Genomic DNA, 16372 nt, shown 5'->3' on the forward strand with positions numbered 1-16372 from the left:
TGAGAATTTATGTAATGTTTTGAAGTTTGGAGAAAAATTCCTTTAAGGATAATATAAGACCTGTCCAAAAAATGACGACATCATCCATATACCTCTTCCGATACTTATGAATAGTAGGTATTTGCGTAATTCAGGGTTTGAAAAGAGGTTTGCCTCCCAATCATCCACATTGTGTGCCCATCGCTACTCCTTGGACTTGTAGGTATAGCTGATTCTTAAAAGTAAACACTTCTATCGTAAGGATGTACGCCAAAAAGGAAATTTTGATAGGATAGTATTGGTGTAAACTTTTCCAAAAATATATCTTTTCTTATATCGTGCGGAATACTGAAGTATAGGGCCTCGACATCTATGGTTACCAATAGTGAGTTGGGTGGTAGTTGTAGATTGGACGTGAACTTTAATAGTTTAATTGTGTCTTTTGGATAAGAAGGTAAATTCTCTACTAGTGGCCTTAGGTATCCAATAATCCTCACTTGCATTTTAGGCTATAGACCCGAATCCTAAGATTAGAGGATGGCCTGATGGATTCTGTAAGTCCTTGTGTACCTTCAGGAGTAGAAGGTAGGGCTGATAGGGTGTTTGGTTTAGAGGTAATTTCTCATATTCAAATCAATATTTCCCTGTGTATAAGCATTGTGTACAATCAAATAGTAATGAGCATAGACAGTATTAAAGAGGTACTAAACTCAAAACTGTCAAAAAAAAAAATACACTTACCTTTAATAGTAGCTGGCACTCCAGGCGCAGCCATCTTCTCCTCTTCTTCCGGGTTCTTAATCCTAAATCACCCGACCCAGGCGAGTAAACAGGTGACGTGGGTTGAAAAAAAATTTGCCAATCTTGCACAAAAAGGCTCTTCCTGCACATGCCCAAGATGCTCAGGCATGTGCAGAAGAAGCACCCAAGAGCCTCCTGGGATACATGATGTAGGTATCCCGGGAGACCTAGGCAATCGAGAATTAGGGGGCAGTGTGGTTGTCTACCCTTTTATGTAAAGTGAAATTTCTGAGGTTAGGTACGCTTTAATACTTCTATTTGGGATTTCTTCATACCAATCCGTGTTATGAAACAGATCTGAAGCGTTGTAACAGATCTCTTGGCAATGAGATTGCTTTAAGATTACAATATTCCCTCTTTTATCAGATGGTTTGATTACAATGTGTTTCTTTCTTTTAAGATTATTCCAAGTCTTTTGGAGAGTGGGATTCAAGATCTCAAGGTCCCGACTCTTTTCAGGGTTCAGATTCTTGATTTCCTGAGTGATAGGATTGGTAAATGTTTGGATGTCAGGAAATTGGGATATGGATGGGTAAAATTTAGATTTAGCTTGTCTGGTAAGGATGGGAGTCATTGAAAGATAAAAGAAGTTAAAAGACAGAGGTGTGGAGAGGATAAAATAGATGTTTTCCAGGCATGTGTTTAATTCTCCCCCAGGAGTTCATAAAAACATTTTAAAATCTTGGGTGTTGAGTATGCTGAATTCGGAAGGCACATGGAAATGTAGATTTAGCTCGTCTGGTAGGGAGGGGAGTCGTTGAAAGATGAAAGACGTTGCAAGAAGAAGGTGTGAAAGAGAATATAATAGATGTTTTCCAGGCATGTTTCATTCTCCTCCAGTTCGTTTAAAATTTTAGGATTCTTAAAATCTTGGGTGTTGAAGGTGCAGAATTCGGAAGGCACATGGAATTTCGGTTGTGGTTGAGATTTATCGAACATCACTTTAAGAGTGAGGTTCCTAGCAAAGAGGTACGTGTCCTTCACCAATTTAAACTTATCTAGGTCAGAGGAAGGGCAAATTACAATCCTAGTTTAAGTAATGTGATTCATCTTCAGTCAGGGTATGGGAAGACAAATTGATAATATCTAGTTCTTGTCTTTTTTTAGTAAAAATTGTCCACTGGACCCTGTATCGGGGTTGGTGATGGGAGGGGTGGAGGATGTAGTTCTAAAAAAGATTTCCTTGTGTTTGGAATTGCGCCCAGTTGAGATGTGGCGATAGATGGCGTAGGGAGCGTTAGACAATTTGGTGACATTATAGGTGGTTCCCATGCTGGGGGTGAAGGGACTGGACTATCTAGAGGTGATTAAATTGAGTCAGATATGTTGAGGGGTGTTGGTAGTTCTCCATCTTGGATATTATGACTGAGTTGTAGGCATGATATGTATACTGAAATGGTGGGAAGTGATAAAGTGTCAGGGGGGTAAGAGAGGGTTTCCTTTTGGGGTCACTGATACTGGGTGGGCTAGAATCACTTTTCTGGCGTTTTTTTGCCCTGATAGATATTTGGAATCATTCTCTAGTTCACTCGGGGGTATTTCCTGCTGGTATTGTATCAATAGGTAAATTTTTCCTTTTACCTCGCTAGATCAACTTCATCTTGGTAGGATGATACGAACTCTACCAACTTCACTTTTCCCTTTCATATACTTACCTTAAGTTATATTATCACATCTTATAATTACACATCTTAAAAGTCTGTCCACTCTGACAATAAACCCCCCAGATCCCCGCTTTACAGGGGACGGCATCCCCTTTTCAAATTACCTCCACCCGTCTGGGCACAGCCCCTTCCATCTGATGCCCAGGACTGGCCAATTTGGAGCCGTTGTCAGCTCTGATATTGGGTCAGTGAAGGCAGGATAGGGGATGTACTGTCTGAATATTCATCCAAGTATATTAGCATAACACTGGCCAGCAGGCATCTCACTTCAATTTGTATCATCATCAGGAGTAAACCATAAGTAGGGGCATAAGATACACCCTATACGCCCTCAGCAACCCTACTGCACAGACGCACGCACCTCTACGGAGTAGGGGCGGAAGTTCTCATGCAACACACTTTTCTATACAACAGATCATCATCAGGAAGTGGGCGGAAGTTCCTGCCCCTATACATCATGGATTTAGCTAATCCATGCAGGCGCATTCTTTTAGCGCACGCGTAATACCACCAAGCATCTGGTTTGGTTAAGGACGGCCCATCAGCAGAATCAGTCCGTTTGTTGCTAGCTGCTGCTGACTCGTCTCTGGTCATACCCCAATGGATTAAAGTAGGCGATATTCTCTCCGCCTATTTTTTCATTTAAGCAATCTCCTTAAAAGTAAGTTATGACCGTAAATTTCAGTTACCGGTTTGGTCCGGAACATGGTAAAAAAGACAAAAAAAAATTCTTTCATTTAATACCAACAACATTCTTGAGGTATGTCCTCTAGTGGTTACATTTATTTTTACAATTATGTCTTTGTTAATGACCATATGATATTTAATTATTATACAAATTATTCAACATGCGTTGCAGGCTCTTCCTTCCTATTGATTTGGTACAAGCATAGCAAAATATGTGAAAACTTACTTAAGATAATTAGTAGGAGAACTTAAACTTGAAGTACAAATTTAATAACTTTTATGTTCTGAATGTCATAGAAAACCTAAAAAATCTATCTCCCTCATACACATACGTTTTTCCAGGTGTTCCAACTAAATGAGTAAGGCATTCATACCGATTGGACATTTACTGCTAATATACTTACCTCTTCAAGATCACTAAAACCTTACCAGTATACCCTCTTTATGGGCAGCCAGCATACCAAGCAAGAACACTCTACATACCAATAGTATCATAAGTTATTCTGTTTTGGCAATCTACAAATAACTTTAGCTACAAACTTCTACTCGTACATATGTTCTTTTCCATTTAGATTTAAAACTTTTTTACTCACAACCTTGTGGCTACTTTAAACCCTACTGTTTAAACGTCAGTCTCTACAATCCATTACTGGCAGATACACAGTAAGTGTATTGACTTATTTAAAATCCAATTAACCTAATCTGTATAAGCAGTAGCATGATTATATGTGTCATTTACATTTTGATTGTTTTGATATGCATTGTGAATGTAATATTTCCTATCCTATTCTGTTTTATAAACCTAGGCAATTATGTACTGCTATTTTTTAGACGTTTATGGGTATTATGTTTATATGTAAATTCTAGTTTGGAGCTCGCTAAACCCCTAAGGAAAACATATATGCATTGGGAAACTGAGCAATATCACTCGCAATAAATCTGCCTAATTGGTATATTTTCAATTAGCTATTTTGATTTCCGCTGTAGTTTAGGAAATTTGTGTTAGTATAGGCTCTGGCACAGTCGAGCTATGTAAAGCCTAGTACACCACAACAATCAATAAATATATGTGTATTTTCTTTATATCCTGTGCCCAAAAAGCCTGTCTTTTCTCCCGTTTCTGTTTTTTACCCCATTAGAAAAACGACCTGTTATTTATTCTTGAAAAATTTCCTGGCTCTTCTGTGGAAACAATGGTTTCACTAATTTATGAGCCAGATAGTCCCTGTGGCCTTCATCATTCCCCAAACTCAGTCCTGCCATTACATTCAATGTAAAGAAGTTGCAAGGCTGTGTGCTGGTATAGGTGTTTGGAAGTTGTAATGAAAACGTCCATGAATGGAGTAAAAAAAAAAACTGAGAGGAAAGTGAACTGTGACTGTTCGAATATTTTTCAGCTGTATATGCAGTTTATTTTTTTTGCCACTATAATAGTAAACAGTATTGCTAGTTGGAATTAGTCCTGAAAATAATTTTTTTCACTTCCTAAAATGTAATATACACATATATATATATATATATATATATATATATATATATATATATATACACACACACACACACACTATTATTTCTGACGGAGGACAGTTTACAGTTTTACACTATGTTGTACCCTTCAACTCAATGCCACTGATAGGTTTATGGCTATTCTGAGTATCATAAAACACAATAAAGTGACTTTTTAGCATTTTTAGCCTCATGGTTACAGAGCTCAGAGCCTGATGCCTCTTAAAACACTGGAAATCAAATTAAAGGGAGACTTTTTTTTTTCGAACAGTCATGACAAGCATAATCCTCCTTACCATGTAAATTTATGGTAAACCGCTGCAATATCAGCCACAGGTGTTGCTTTTAATATATTGGGTGCAGCTGGCTGGGAATATCATTCCTCTCAAGTCTGAAAATTACATCACTATCAGACATTAAAAGATAAAAAAAAATTCAAAAATTATAATATGAAAACATAGCCACACCTACATACACAAACATTCACATAACAAACAGAAAAAAAAGCATCTAACAGATGATACAAAATCAAATACACCAAGCCAACCCAATAACTTGTACTCATGGGAATAAAGACAATGGAAGTCAATTAAACAGTAGGCTTTCTCGCAATCATCAAAGACTTTCAAAACCTATTTTACTTTGCAATTACAAGTAAAAAAAAAATACTATTTAAACATGAGCAATCTAGAAATGCTATTGTTTCTGACAAAAAATTGTAAAAAAAACCTAAGCAAAAATGTTATATTTTTATTATAGTTGGTCATGGCATAAAAAGGCATGCGCAGTGAGATCTTTTTACATTTGCAGAAAGGCGTGTCACCCATGCAGTGCGGGTGAGGTCACCAGAAGGAAGAAGATGGAGGCTTAGGACTGATTGGCCCAGGAGAGTGGAGGGATCAACAGATTTACACTTGTAAAGGTAAGAGGTTACGCTATTCTATACTGGAGTTCCAGGGTCCCTAAGAGTTCATAAAGTCACAAATTTTGTATTATAATACAGTCCCTGAAATCATGCTTTCTTTAATCTAGTAGAATAGGGGAAGACTAGAGCCCTTGCCATATTTACATTTTTGCCTATGTCCCTGCAGCAGATTTTGCCCCAGTTCCTCTTTGGTGAAACTGCACCCCCTCATTATTTCATATTTACTTTTTTTTCTGTCCCTGTTGTTGTTGGAAAGTTGCCCTCTTTTACTGTCTGATAAAACACTTTGACCAGGGGAGGAAGTGGCATTAAATATCTCTAATAGAGCTCAAAATAGCAGCAATAAATTTTAAAGGGTTCCAACCCTTCTCCACTCTCTCAAAAACTAAAGCTAGGTACACACTTCCAATAATTATCGTTAGAAAACCGATTAACAATTAGGCACGATTATATTTGAACAATCCTATTGTGCACAATTCTGTATATGCTGTAATGATACAATCGTTCAAATATAATCCACCAATAGTTTACACTTGCTAGATACAATCGTTTGAACGAAAATGTATTGCAGAAACATGCACCATCACTGAACGACCGTACACTCGATAGATAGGGAACGATCGTTGGCCAATCAGATTCGCCGTGGCGGTCGTTCATTTCCACTGACAATCCTCATTCGTCAGCAGCGTTGGTCACTTTTTTTGTGAACGATTTTCGGACGTTCATTGCCAACTATAACTATTGGAAGTGTGTACGCAGCTTAAGAAAACTGTTTTACTACAGGTTGAAATCCAGCAACCTCCAGACATGAGAAGAATCGGATTTTTGAAAATTCCCAATTTTTTACGGTAATATATGCTGTATAATATATTTAACAGAAAATGACTACCTTTACAGTCCTTTAAATAGATTGTGAATCCATAATAGGGCTATACAGCAACAAATAAATGAGAAGAAATCAGCAGGAAAGCATGTGCAAAAAAGACCCAACAGCCGATTCCGGAGTACAGTGCCATCAAAACATAAACAGCATCTCCAGAAAACAGTGTAAATTTGTAAATCCATACCAGAAATCTGAAGGAACTGGATTATCCATGGCCGGATTCTTGAATGTCAACCTGGATTAATAATTTTACTTATACTTACGTGTAAAGCATCAAAATTTTATGCAGCACTGAACAAAAGCCATTTCATGTCACTAACTCTCAGAGGGGTTCACAATCTAATGTCCTTACCATAGTCATTCGTCATGATTATTTAGGGGCAGTGTTTCCTCAACTCTTCAAACACAGGGAAACCCCTTAAAATCATTTGTATCTTAAAGATTACACACTGCTTATTGCTCAAGGAACCCCTGGTAACCTTTGGTAGAACCTTAGTTGAGAAACACTAGGCAAGGCAAGTTTTGAGGATAAGCAAAGTAGCCTAACTGCATGTTTTTGGAATAGTGAAGGAAACCAAGGTCCCCAGAGAAAACCCACACAAATCACAGGAAAATAAAATACAACCTCAATGAAAAAAGTGTCCTGGATGAGATTCGAAACTGGATTTAGGCTTAATAGTTACTTTAAGACATCATTAAGGACTAATACTATACTGATGCTTAAATAACTTTAAGAAAAAATTTAAACTACTTGTTGCACATAATATAAAAATTTTTTTGGTTCAGCATACCCTTAAAAGTAAAAGTCAAGCCTAGAACAATAAACACATAAAAAGCTCCCACAATATTAACATAAGTCAGAAAACTTGTTACAATTAGAAGAAAATCACGTATCAATACATATTTTCTTTTTCTGTTGCTTTCTGTAACTTATCTATTAACTGCTTGCATGGCAACAACCCTAAACCATAAAATGTTTACCATCATAATTCACAGTTGGTGTTAGGCTATTTTTCTGCAGTGCCATCTTCAGTTTGTGCCAACAAGGTTTTAAAATGTTAAAATCTACAAAAAAAATGCTTTGACATAAACACTGCAATAATGAATCCAAATACATGATCAGAAAAACATACTATACTTTCTCTTTAAGAGGAAAGTAAGTATTTGCAGAAGTGTAGCCAATTAGGCCAAACTGTATGTACCAGGGTGCTTTCAGTAACACAGATCTTTCTGTCTAATATTTTAATGCTGCATTTATTTTACGTAGTCCTGTAAGCAGCATGGTCAATTTAAAAAGATACAAATATATATAGCAGGTTAACATAAGCAATTTTACTTTACAGCATTTAAAAGGCACACATTTATGAAGGTCACCATGTGAAAACTCTTTGTATAGCTGTAATGAGCCAAGGTAGTGGTACCTTTGAAAAAGGAGGTTAAGAATGCAGTTATTCAGAAATGGTTTCTTTTCTTTGGCAAGCAAATCTGTGGTTGGTTCATTTTATAGATTTACCACTGCTTTGGAAATTATAAACTGCAACACATCTCAAGAATTGGGCCTATAATAAGAATATTTCATATTATTATTAATCACATTAAAAGCAGTCATTATTGCCAGGACTTAGTAAACTTATGCTCTAAAATGTGATCTGAAAACCATAATTGAGAGCCAAATATATGAAACATAATCACCTTCATGTTAATGACAGGAATACATACATTTAGGTAGTGAAATTTAATATAAGCCTATCAACTGCACACATGGAATGAAGGTATTTTTCACTTCTGAACAAGTTTCCTAGAGAACATTATTGATTTAGTAGAAACTGGTGGCATCTCAGATGCTTGAAGCACAAAAGCACCTTACAATTCAGTAACATCATTATTACTTAAAATTTTAAGTACTTCTTTTGTGGATAATTCTAGAAGATGCCTTTAAAAGTGATAACTCATACATTTATTTATCACTTTGAAGGCATCTTCTAGAACATTGGTCGCCAACCAGTGGTCCGCAAGAAAATTTTGTGGTCCGCGGCTCCGGCCCGTGCACCCACGAGTGGGGTCAGGAGAAGGAACGTCGGACCATGTCCCCAGTACAGTTTCCAGGCTCGGGGAAGTGGGCGAGCTGTGTCTCTGGGGACAACCCACCCACTCTCCCATTGCAGGCTCAGATCTGCGATGGGAGAGCGTGCGAGATTATGTCATAATGACGTCACTCTGGGGGCGGTTTCTCCCCCTTTGAGTGACACCCTGCTCCTCACGCATGTGCAGTAGGGAGCCAGTGATTTTAGTGGTCCGCATGACCGAAAAGGTTGGCGACCACTGTCCTTGAATGCAAGAGTAATTACGCCCCTAAGAGCTCAATGGGGCCATGGCCTAAAGTTGTAACACTTCGTTTATTATTATTTTGCCATAGTATATTAAAGGCCAATACCAACATCTCCCTGGCTTTTGGTAGTAATATCACTTATCTGGAACAGGGAAAGCAATCCAGAAAAGATGTGCTTCTGGTGAGCTTGGCTAGCCAGCCCAGACCAAAAAACATTGCCCTACCTGACACCACTTAAATGGAAAAATGAATTAATAATAAAGGTGCTCTTTAAATTGTATCTGAACATAGATTAAAATAATTATATCCTATATATTTATTGCTTTCTAAGCGCCCAGGGGCAGCCTGTCGTATGGTTTGACACAGCGGAAGCAATACTGTAACTAAATAGTGCAGTGTACTTCTGGCCCAGAGTAGTTTTGTTTTTTTCTTTGCTTTCTCATCATGGTGCATTAGAACACAACTGTGGAACTTGCATTATGTTGCCTGCACCACACAAACTTCTTCTGGCTTATGTATGACAGTTTAAACAAGTAGAAATCCAGTTACACAGTAATGCAAAATATAAAAAACAAAAAAAAAAAACACTATATACACACACACACACACACACACACACACACAGTCAGGTCCATAAATATTTGGACAGAAACAACTTTTTTTCTAATTTTGGTTCTGTATATTACCACAATTAATTTTAAATGAAACAACTCACATGCAGTTGAACTGCAGACTTACAGCTTTAATTCAGGGGGTTGAACAAAAATATAAAAATGTGAGGAACTAATGGACATCACCGGATGCTGGGTTTCCTCCCTTTTAATACTCTGCCAGGCCTTTACTGCAGCGGCTTTCAGTTGCTGTTTGTTTGTGGGCCTTTCTGTCCGAAGTTTAGTCTTCAACAAGTGAAATGCATGCTCAATTGGGTTCAGATCAGGTGACTGACTTGGCCATTCAAGAATAATCCACTTCTTTGCTTTAATAAACTCCTGGGTTGCTTTGGATGTATGTTTTGGGTCATTGTTCATCTTTATTATGAAACGTCTCCCAATCAATTTCACTGCATTTAGCTGGATTTGAGCAGACAGTATGTCTCTGAACACCTCAGAATTCATTCGGCTGCTTCTGTCCTGTGTCACATCATGGATGAACACTAGTGTCCCAGTGCCACTGGCAGCCATGCACGCCCAAGCCATCACACTGCCTCCGCCATGTTTTAGAGGTGATGTGGTATGCTTTGGATCATGAGCTGTTCCACGCCTTCTCTATCCTTTTTTACTGCCATCATTCTGGTAAAGGTTGATCTTGGTTTCAACTGTCCAAATAATGTTTTTCCAGAACTGTGCTGGCTTTTTTATTTTTTTTTATTTTATTTTTTTTTTTTTTTAGCAAAGTCCAATCTATCCTTTCTGTTCTTGAGGCTTAGGAGTGGCTTGCACCTTGCAGTGCACCCTCTGTATTTACTTCACCACGGAAATGATTCTGCAATCATCCATCACTGTTGTCTTCTGTGGACGTCCAGGTCTTTTGGCGTTGCTGAGTTTACCAGTGCTTTGTTTCTTTCTCATGATGTACCAAACTGTATGTTTTGCCACTCGCAAAATCTTCCACATACAAGCATCCACCCCCCGCCCCTCAAATCAACTCCAGGCCTTTTATCTGCTTAATTGGTAATGACATAACAAAGGAATTGCCTCACACCAGCCCATGAAAAAGCCTTTGAGTCAATTGTCCAATTACTTTTGAGCCCCTGAAATAAAGTGATCGTGTAAAAAAAAATTTTTTTTTATGCAATCTTTTTTGTGGTAATGTATAGAACCAAAATTAGAAAAAGTTGTCTGTCCAAATATTTATATTATATATATATATATATATATAGTAAAATAGTTTTATAATAGTAAAACTTTTACAGCACATTTCTATGATTAAAGGTCATATTTCCAGGAAAAAAGGGGTTATGTCATGTTAAAAACTGGTTTCCAGTTTTTGGTAGAGGAGGGAGGATTACAACTCATTGGGGCCCTGTTAAAGAAATTTATACTTACTTCCTGTTAAAATGACTATATTCATATCAGACAGAAAGTGAAGAAAAATCTGCAATAGAGACACAAACATCAATAAAATCTGAAAGGTGTTCTAGCCTTCGCTAATGTATTAATTAAAAGCATTTTAATTTTGTTTAAATTGCTTTTGATGAGTTCCCTCATTTGCTGTCATTTTCACAGGAGGGTAATTCTCTCCAGCAGTAAAATTGTGACAGACATTCTAAACCCTCCCTACTCTTTTAAAAGTAGAAAAAAAAAGTTTACTTTAAACTACACAGTTTTAAATATATATTAAGGACAATGTTGCCTATTTGGTCTGGGTTTAGAAGATTTCCTCTGAGCATCCAGAAGACACATGAATCCATGTGTTGGGATGACAGTGCTACCAGGTAAACAAACCTGCTTTTAAAAAAACTAAACAATTTTTCCAATGTCAGTAATTGTCTCCTTTAAGAACTTAAACATATGGCAAAATGATCATGTTTTCCACAATCTGAGTCGTAAAACAAATATTATGATTAGAACTATATTGATGTAAAAGAACATACCATTAAAACAGACTGAAAATAAGTTATAATTTTATTTTCCAAAATATTATCTATACATGAAATACCTGTACAATTGAAATGCATTACAATGTTAACCAAAAAATTGCACACTTTCATATTCTCAACCAGCTTTCTGTAAAATTATACCCTACATCTGAAAGCGTTTTTTAGGCAAATGCCGTTCAGTGTCCATGATCTGGAGGCCCTGATCTTCCTACATGATTAACATCTGTTAATGTACAGTTCAGAGCTTCTGAGAGTCTGGCACGAATTTGAAAAATGACACAATTTCCATGCGTGTTATCACTGACAAGTCAGAAATGAATTGAAGTCAGTAATCAAATTGGCATCATATGTGAAGCACAAATAAGGAACACCTACTGTACTATTTGTCCATTCCTTCTACTGATGTAAGTTATGAAAAGTGATGCAGTTCCTTGAAGTAGAACTAACACCAGATGAACACATGGCATGTTTAACATGAATTACACACTTTAAATTACAATACATATGCAAGTTTGTACTTGAACATAACTTTGGACCTTCTATTACACAACAAAAAGAAGGTTCTGAAGATGTGACTAATGTATGGTTACACATGTTGGATGCCTATCCAACTTCTTTTTTCCAATGTATCTTTAGAAAAATAAATTGATTTTGTTGCTGGCGTAAAAAATAAACAAAAAAAAATAGAAAATATGTATCCTGTATATCAATGATATGTTACATTCAAATGTAATTTCAACAGCACTTACAGAATAAACAACTGCAATATATGCAATGTTTGTTTTTGGGTTTACATAGAAGAAAATGTTTAGAGTGTGGAATAGCACAGATACCTAGTATATCTATTTAGTGCTATTAGCACGTAACAAACAAAATACTACAATATTATTTTTAAATATAATTATAATAATAATAATAATAATAAACAGGATTTATATAGCACCAACATATTACACAGCGCTGTACATTAAAGAGGGGTTGCAAATGACTGATGAATACAAACAGTGACACAGTAGGAGAGAAACCTGCCCCGAAGGGCTTACAATCTAGGAGGTGGGGGAATAGATGCTACAACAATTTATAATATTATTACATATAATAATATTTTTTTAATAGAATATTACACACCTGATGTTATAAGTGACTCCTTTAGGCCCTTTTTGCATTTGTATTTATATTTGCAAGCTCTTAAAAACTGTAATCACAAATCAAATTTGTAAGGATGTCTGCCAAATCAAAGCTTTGACAATTACAGTCATCTTCTTGGTTTTAGTCATCATAATTTCAGAAGGGAACTATTGCAAATATTTACAGTCTTATCTTTATCTATACTTATACACAAAAAGCTTCAAAGAATCATATCCTTCCTAGGCTAATAAATCTTTAAAACACAACTAGAAGTATATAAAAAGTCCCTGAGCTTTTTCTATTTTAGAGTTGCGTACCTTTATAGTCTTGTCTGACACATTATACATTTTAGTAACAGATTTAGATATGTAGGCTTTATTTCCTAGAGGTTAATTGGAAATAGTTAAAAAATTAAAACATTCAAATAATTTTGTCAACACATATTGTGAAATAGTGATTATCACTGAAGACTTTTAGGGTTATTACTAGCTTAAACATAGCTAAAACAATGACAGCAGGTAATCTTTGACAAATAACTGAATTCACCAAAATACTTGGCATCTAGTAACACCATTAATAATATTTTTTGTTGAAGCAGACACAAGATAACATGGTAGATGGTGGTAATAGGAGATCAAAAGGGACATTTCTCCCCTAATCTTTGTAGGTGTCTTACAAGAAAAGAATAGTGATTACAAGCACTGTATTTTCCAATTAAACGCAATCATACAAAGGGATGATGCACAGAAAAACAGGTGACAAGTGGCCAAAGCGTAGCAGAATAACAATAACATGCATGCATAACAATAACATAACGGAACTTTTATATAATTTGCACACCCCCACATATTTACCTTAAATTAATATAAACAATATATTCTGATTAAAAGGATATTTTTTAAAAGTTATTTTTATGTAATGCAGGAGAATGTTAAGGAATGTTATGTTTGTTAAGGAGATTTTTATATCCCCCATTCAATATAGTCCACTAATTTGTGATGCAAGCAGAAAAGAAAATCTGTGTAAACTGAAACATAACATACCCTCCAAAAAATTTGAATAGTGATGCTGGAGAGAAAAGCTACCCAATTATTCCCTTGTGACTGGTAGAACATCACTGTTTGAGGCACACATTAAGGATAGCTATACCTTTAGATTATGCGCTTCATATAACTCACCTTGCTTTAACCTGCAATTGAATACATGTAATGTGTCACAATTCATGAACCTTTTATGTCAGTAGTGCCAAACTCTCTCCGATTCACTTCATAATTGAATGTTTCCAACATATGGAGTATGAAACTCATGTTCATGTATTGAACAAATTGATTTTTTTTTTTGTTGAATAATTTTTAGTATAGTTGAGTACATCAAAATCCAAGTAAAAATGTACTATGCAACCAGAAAAACACAACAGTCTAGATTTACATCCCTATAACACAAATATAGTAGTCATTTTTGTGCAACCAACAAGGAATTAACATTTGTCGATTTAGAATCTGCTGAACTGCAAACAGTATGCCAGTTGTTAAAATAGCACTTCATATTGTCTACGATAGCCTGGTGTTGTTGATCTAGATATATTTGCCTGCTTTGTGCCTTCCCAGCCTGTGTCATAAATGTAAATAAATAAATGTGGCTAGCTAGTTTTAGAACACATTTGTTTTATGCAAAAAAGAGCTTCAGTAGGCTTAAGAAAGTTCAACAGTAATACCAGTCCTTTCTCCTGAAATGCTTATACACAGATGTTCATATTAGTTATATAGACACAATCACCAACACCAAGGACAGTTTGGGTGGAAATTGATTAACCTATTACCAATAATTGGAATGTGGTAGGAATCCTGGAGATAATATACTAGCTTTGTAAGGATTGCATTACTGAAGATACCTGAACTAAATTACACAATCAAAATACAGGTTATAACAGTCACCTGGTTGAAGGTTTTGAAGACAAATTCTTTATATATGGCATCTCTGACAGTGACCTCCATCCATCCCAAAGATTGCAGGTTTTGCAGAGCTTCTGTCCTTTCTTCAGGAGTTAGCAAGTGAGCCTCAGAGGTCTACCAAAGAGCAAGAATGCCAATCTCAAAATGTATGTAATTGGAAAGTTACATATCATAATTTCCTAATAGTTTCATAATAAATTATAAAGAGAGTAGAACCCAAAAATAAGTTTAAACTACAAAGGTCTGAAAAGAATGGATAGAAGGAACCAAAAAGCATTTCACCCAATTAGTACATAACACAGTAGAGTCTCCTTATACCAAACTATTTCCATTTCTTTACATATTCATAGACAAAAAACCCTAAAACAGATTTTGGCAGTCTAGAATGGAGTAACAGAAAAACAAAGAAGTGAAGAAAATGCTTATTTCTGGCCATCAGGCTAATAAACTACACAGTAACCTAAAGTGCTAAGATTAGTAACAGCCTGGAAGCTATTTTCAATGGGAACCTTCATGTTTCTTTCCGATTCCCTTTAGCAAATCATGAAGTTCACTTCAGACACTAGTATTTATTGGCATTTAAGTGATTACATCCACATTTATTCACAGAATCTGTGTGGTTCTTTCAATATATCTTTATCATTGTACTTGTAACATTGGATAAAAATAATAAATATTATTTAAAAGTGAAAAATTGGAGTAAATGCTCCCCTTCTGGTGTCCAGTCTGCTCTAAAAAAAAAAAAAAAAAAAATCTAAGAGACAACAGTAATCTTCTGTTACAATGCATGTATATATACTAGTTAGGTTAGAGAACTTTTTTTCTAATTTTGGTTCTATACATTACCACAATATAATTTTAAATGAAACAGCTTTTCAGATGTTTTTTTTTTAGCAAAGTCCAATCTAGCCATTCTATTCCTGAGGCTTATGAGTGGCTTGCACCTTGCAGTGCACCCTCTGTATTTACTTTCATGCAGTCTTCTCTTTATGGTAGACTTGGATATCGACACGNCATACTTTTTTCTTGCCACCATTCTGGTAAAGGTTGATGTTGGTTTCATCTGTCCAAAGAATGTTTTCCCAGAACTGTGCCGGCTTTTTTAGATGTTTTTTTAGCAAAGTCCAATCTAGGCTTTCTATTCCTGAGGCTTATGAGTGGCTTGCACCTTGCAGTGCTCCTTCTGTATTACTTTCATGCAGTCTTCTCTTTATGGTAGACTTGGATATCGATACGCCTACTTCATGGAGAGTGTTGGTCACTTGGTTGGCTGTTGTGAGGCTTATGAGTGGCTTGCACCTTGCAGTGCACCCTCTGTATTTACTTTCATGCAGTCTTCTCTTTATGGTAGACTTGGATATCGACACGCCTACGTCCTGGAGAGTGTTGTTCACTTGGTTGGCTGTTGTGAAGTGGTTTCTCTTCACCATGGAAATAATTCTGTGATCATCCACCACTGTTGTCTTCCGTGAACGTCCAGGTCTTTCGGTGTTGCTGAGTTCACCAGTGCTTTGTTTCTTTCTCATGATGTACCAAACTGTAGATTTTGCCACTCCTAATATTGTAGCAATTTCTCAGATGAGTTTCTTCTGTTTTTGCAGCTTAAGGATGGCTTGTTTCTCCTGCATGCATCACCTTTGACCGCATGTTGTTTGTTCACAGCAAAATCTTCCACATACAAGCACCCCCTTCCCCAACCAAATCAACTCCAGGCCTTTTATCTGCTTTTTTGATAATTATTTTTGAGCCCCTGAAATGAAGTGATTGCGTAAAAGAAAAGGCAGAACCAAACCATGTACAGAACCAAAATTTGAAAAAAATTGTCTCTGTCTACATATTATGGACCTAACTGTATATGTATATATATATGGGGGATATATATATATATATATATATATATATATATATATATATATATA

At 36.1% G+C, this 16372-nt stretch overlaps 1 protein-coding gene across 1 annotated transcript in view; it reads right to left on the bottom strand.

Moving 5' to 3' along the window:
- The window catches only part of PCBD2 (pterin-4 alpha-carbinolamine dehydratase 2), a 71581-nt gene that overhangs the window by 45891 nt on the left and 9318 nt on the right, over nt 1–16372 (bottom strand). Inside the window, exon 2 of the mRNA XM_072400735.1 lies at nt 14436–14567. Within this exon, the coding sequence (XP_072256836.1) occupies nt 14436–14567 (132 nt within the window). The remainder of the gene's footprint in view (nt 1–14435; nt 14568–16372) is intronic.

This window comes from Pyxicephalus adspersus, chromosome 2 (genome assembly GCF_032062135.1).
Source record: "Pyxicephalus adspersus chromosome 2, UCB_Pads_2.0, whole genome shotgun sequence".
Lineage (NCBI taxonomy): Eukaryota > Metazoa > Chordata > Amphibia > Anura > Pyxicephalidae > Pyxicephalus > Pyxicephalus adspersus.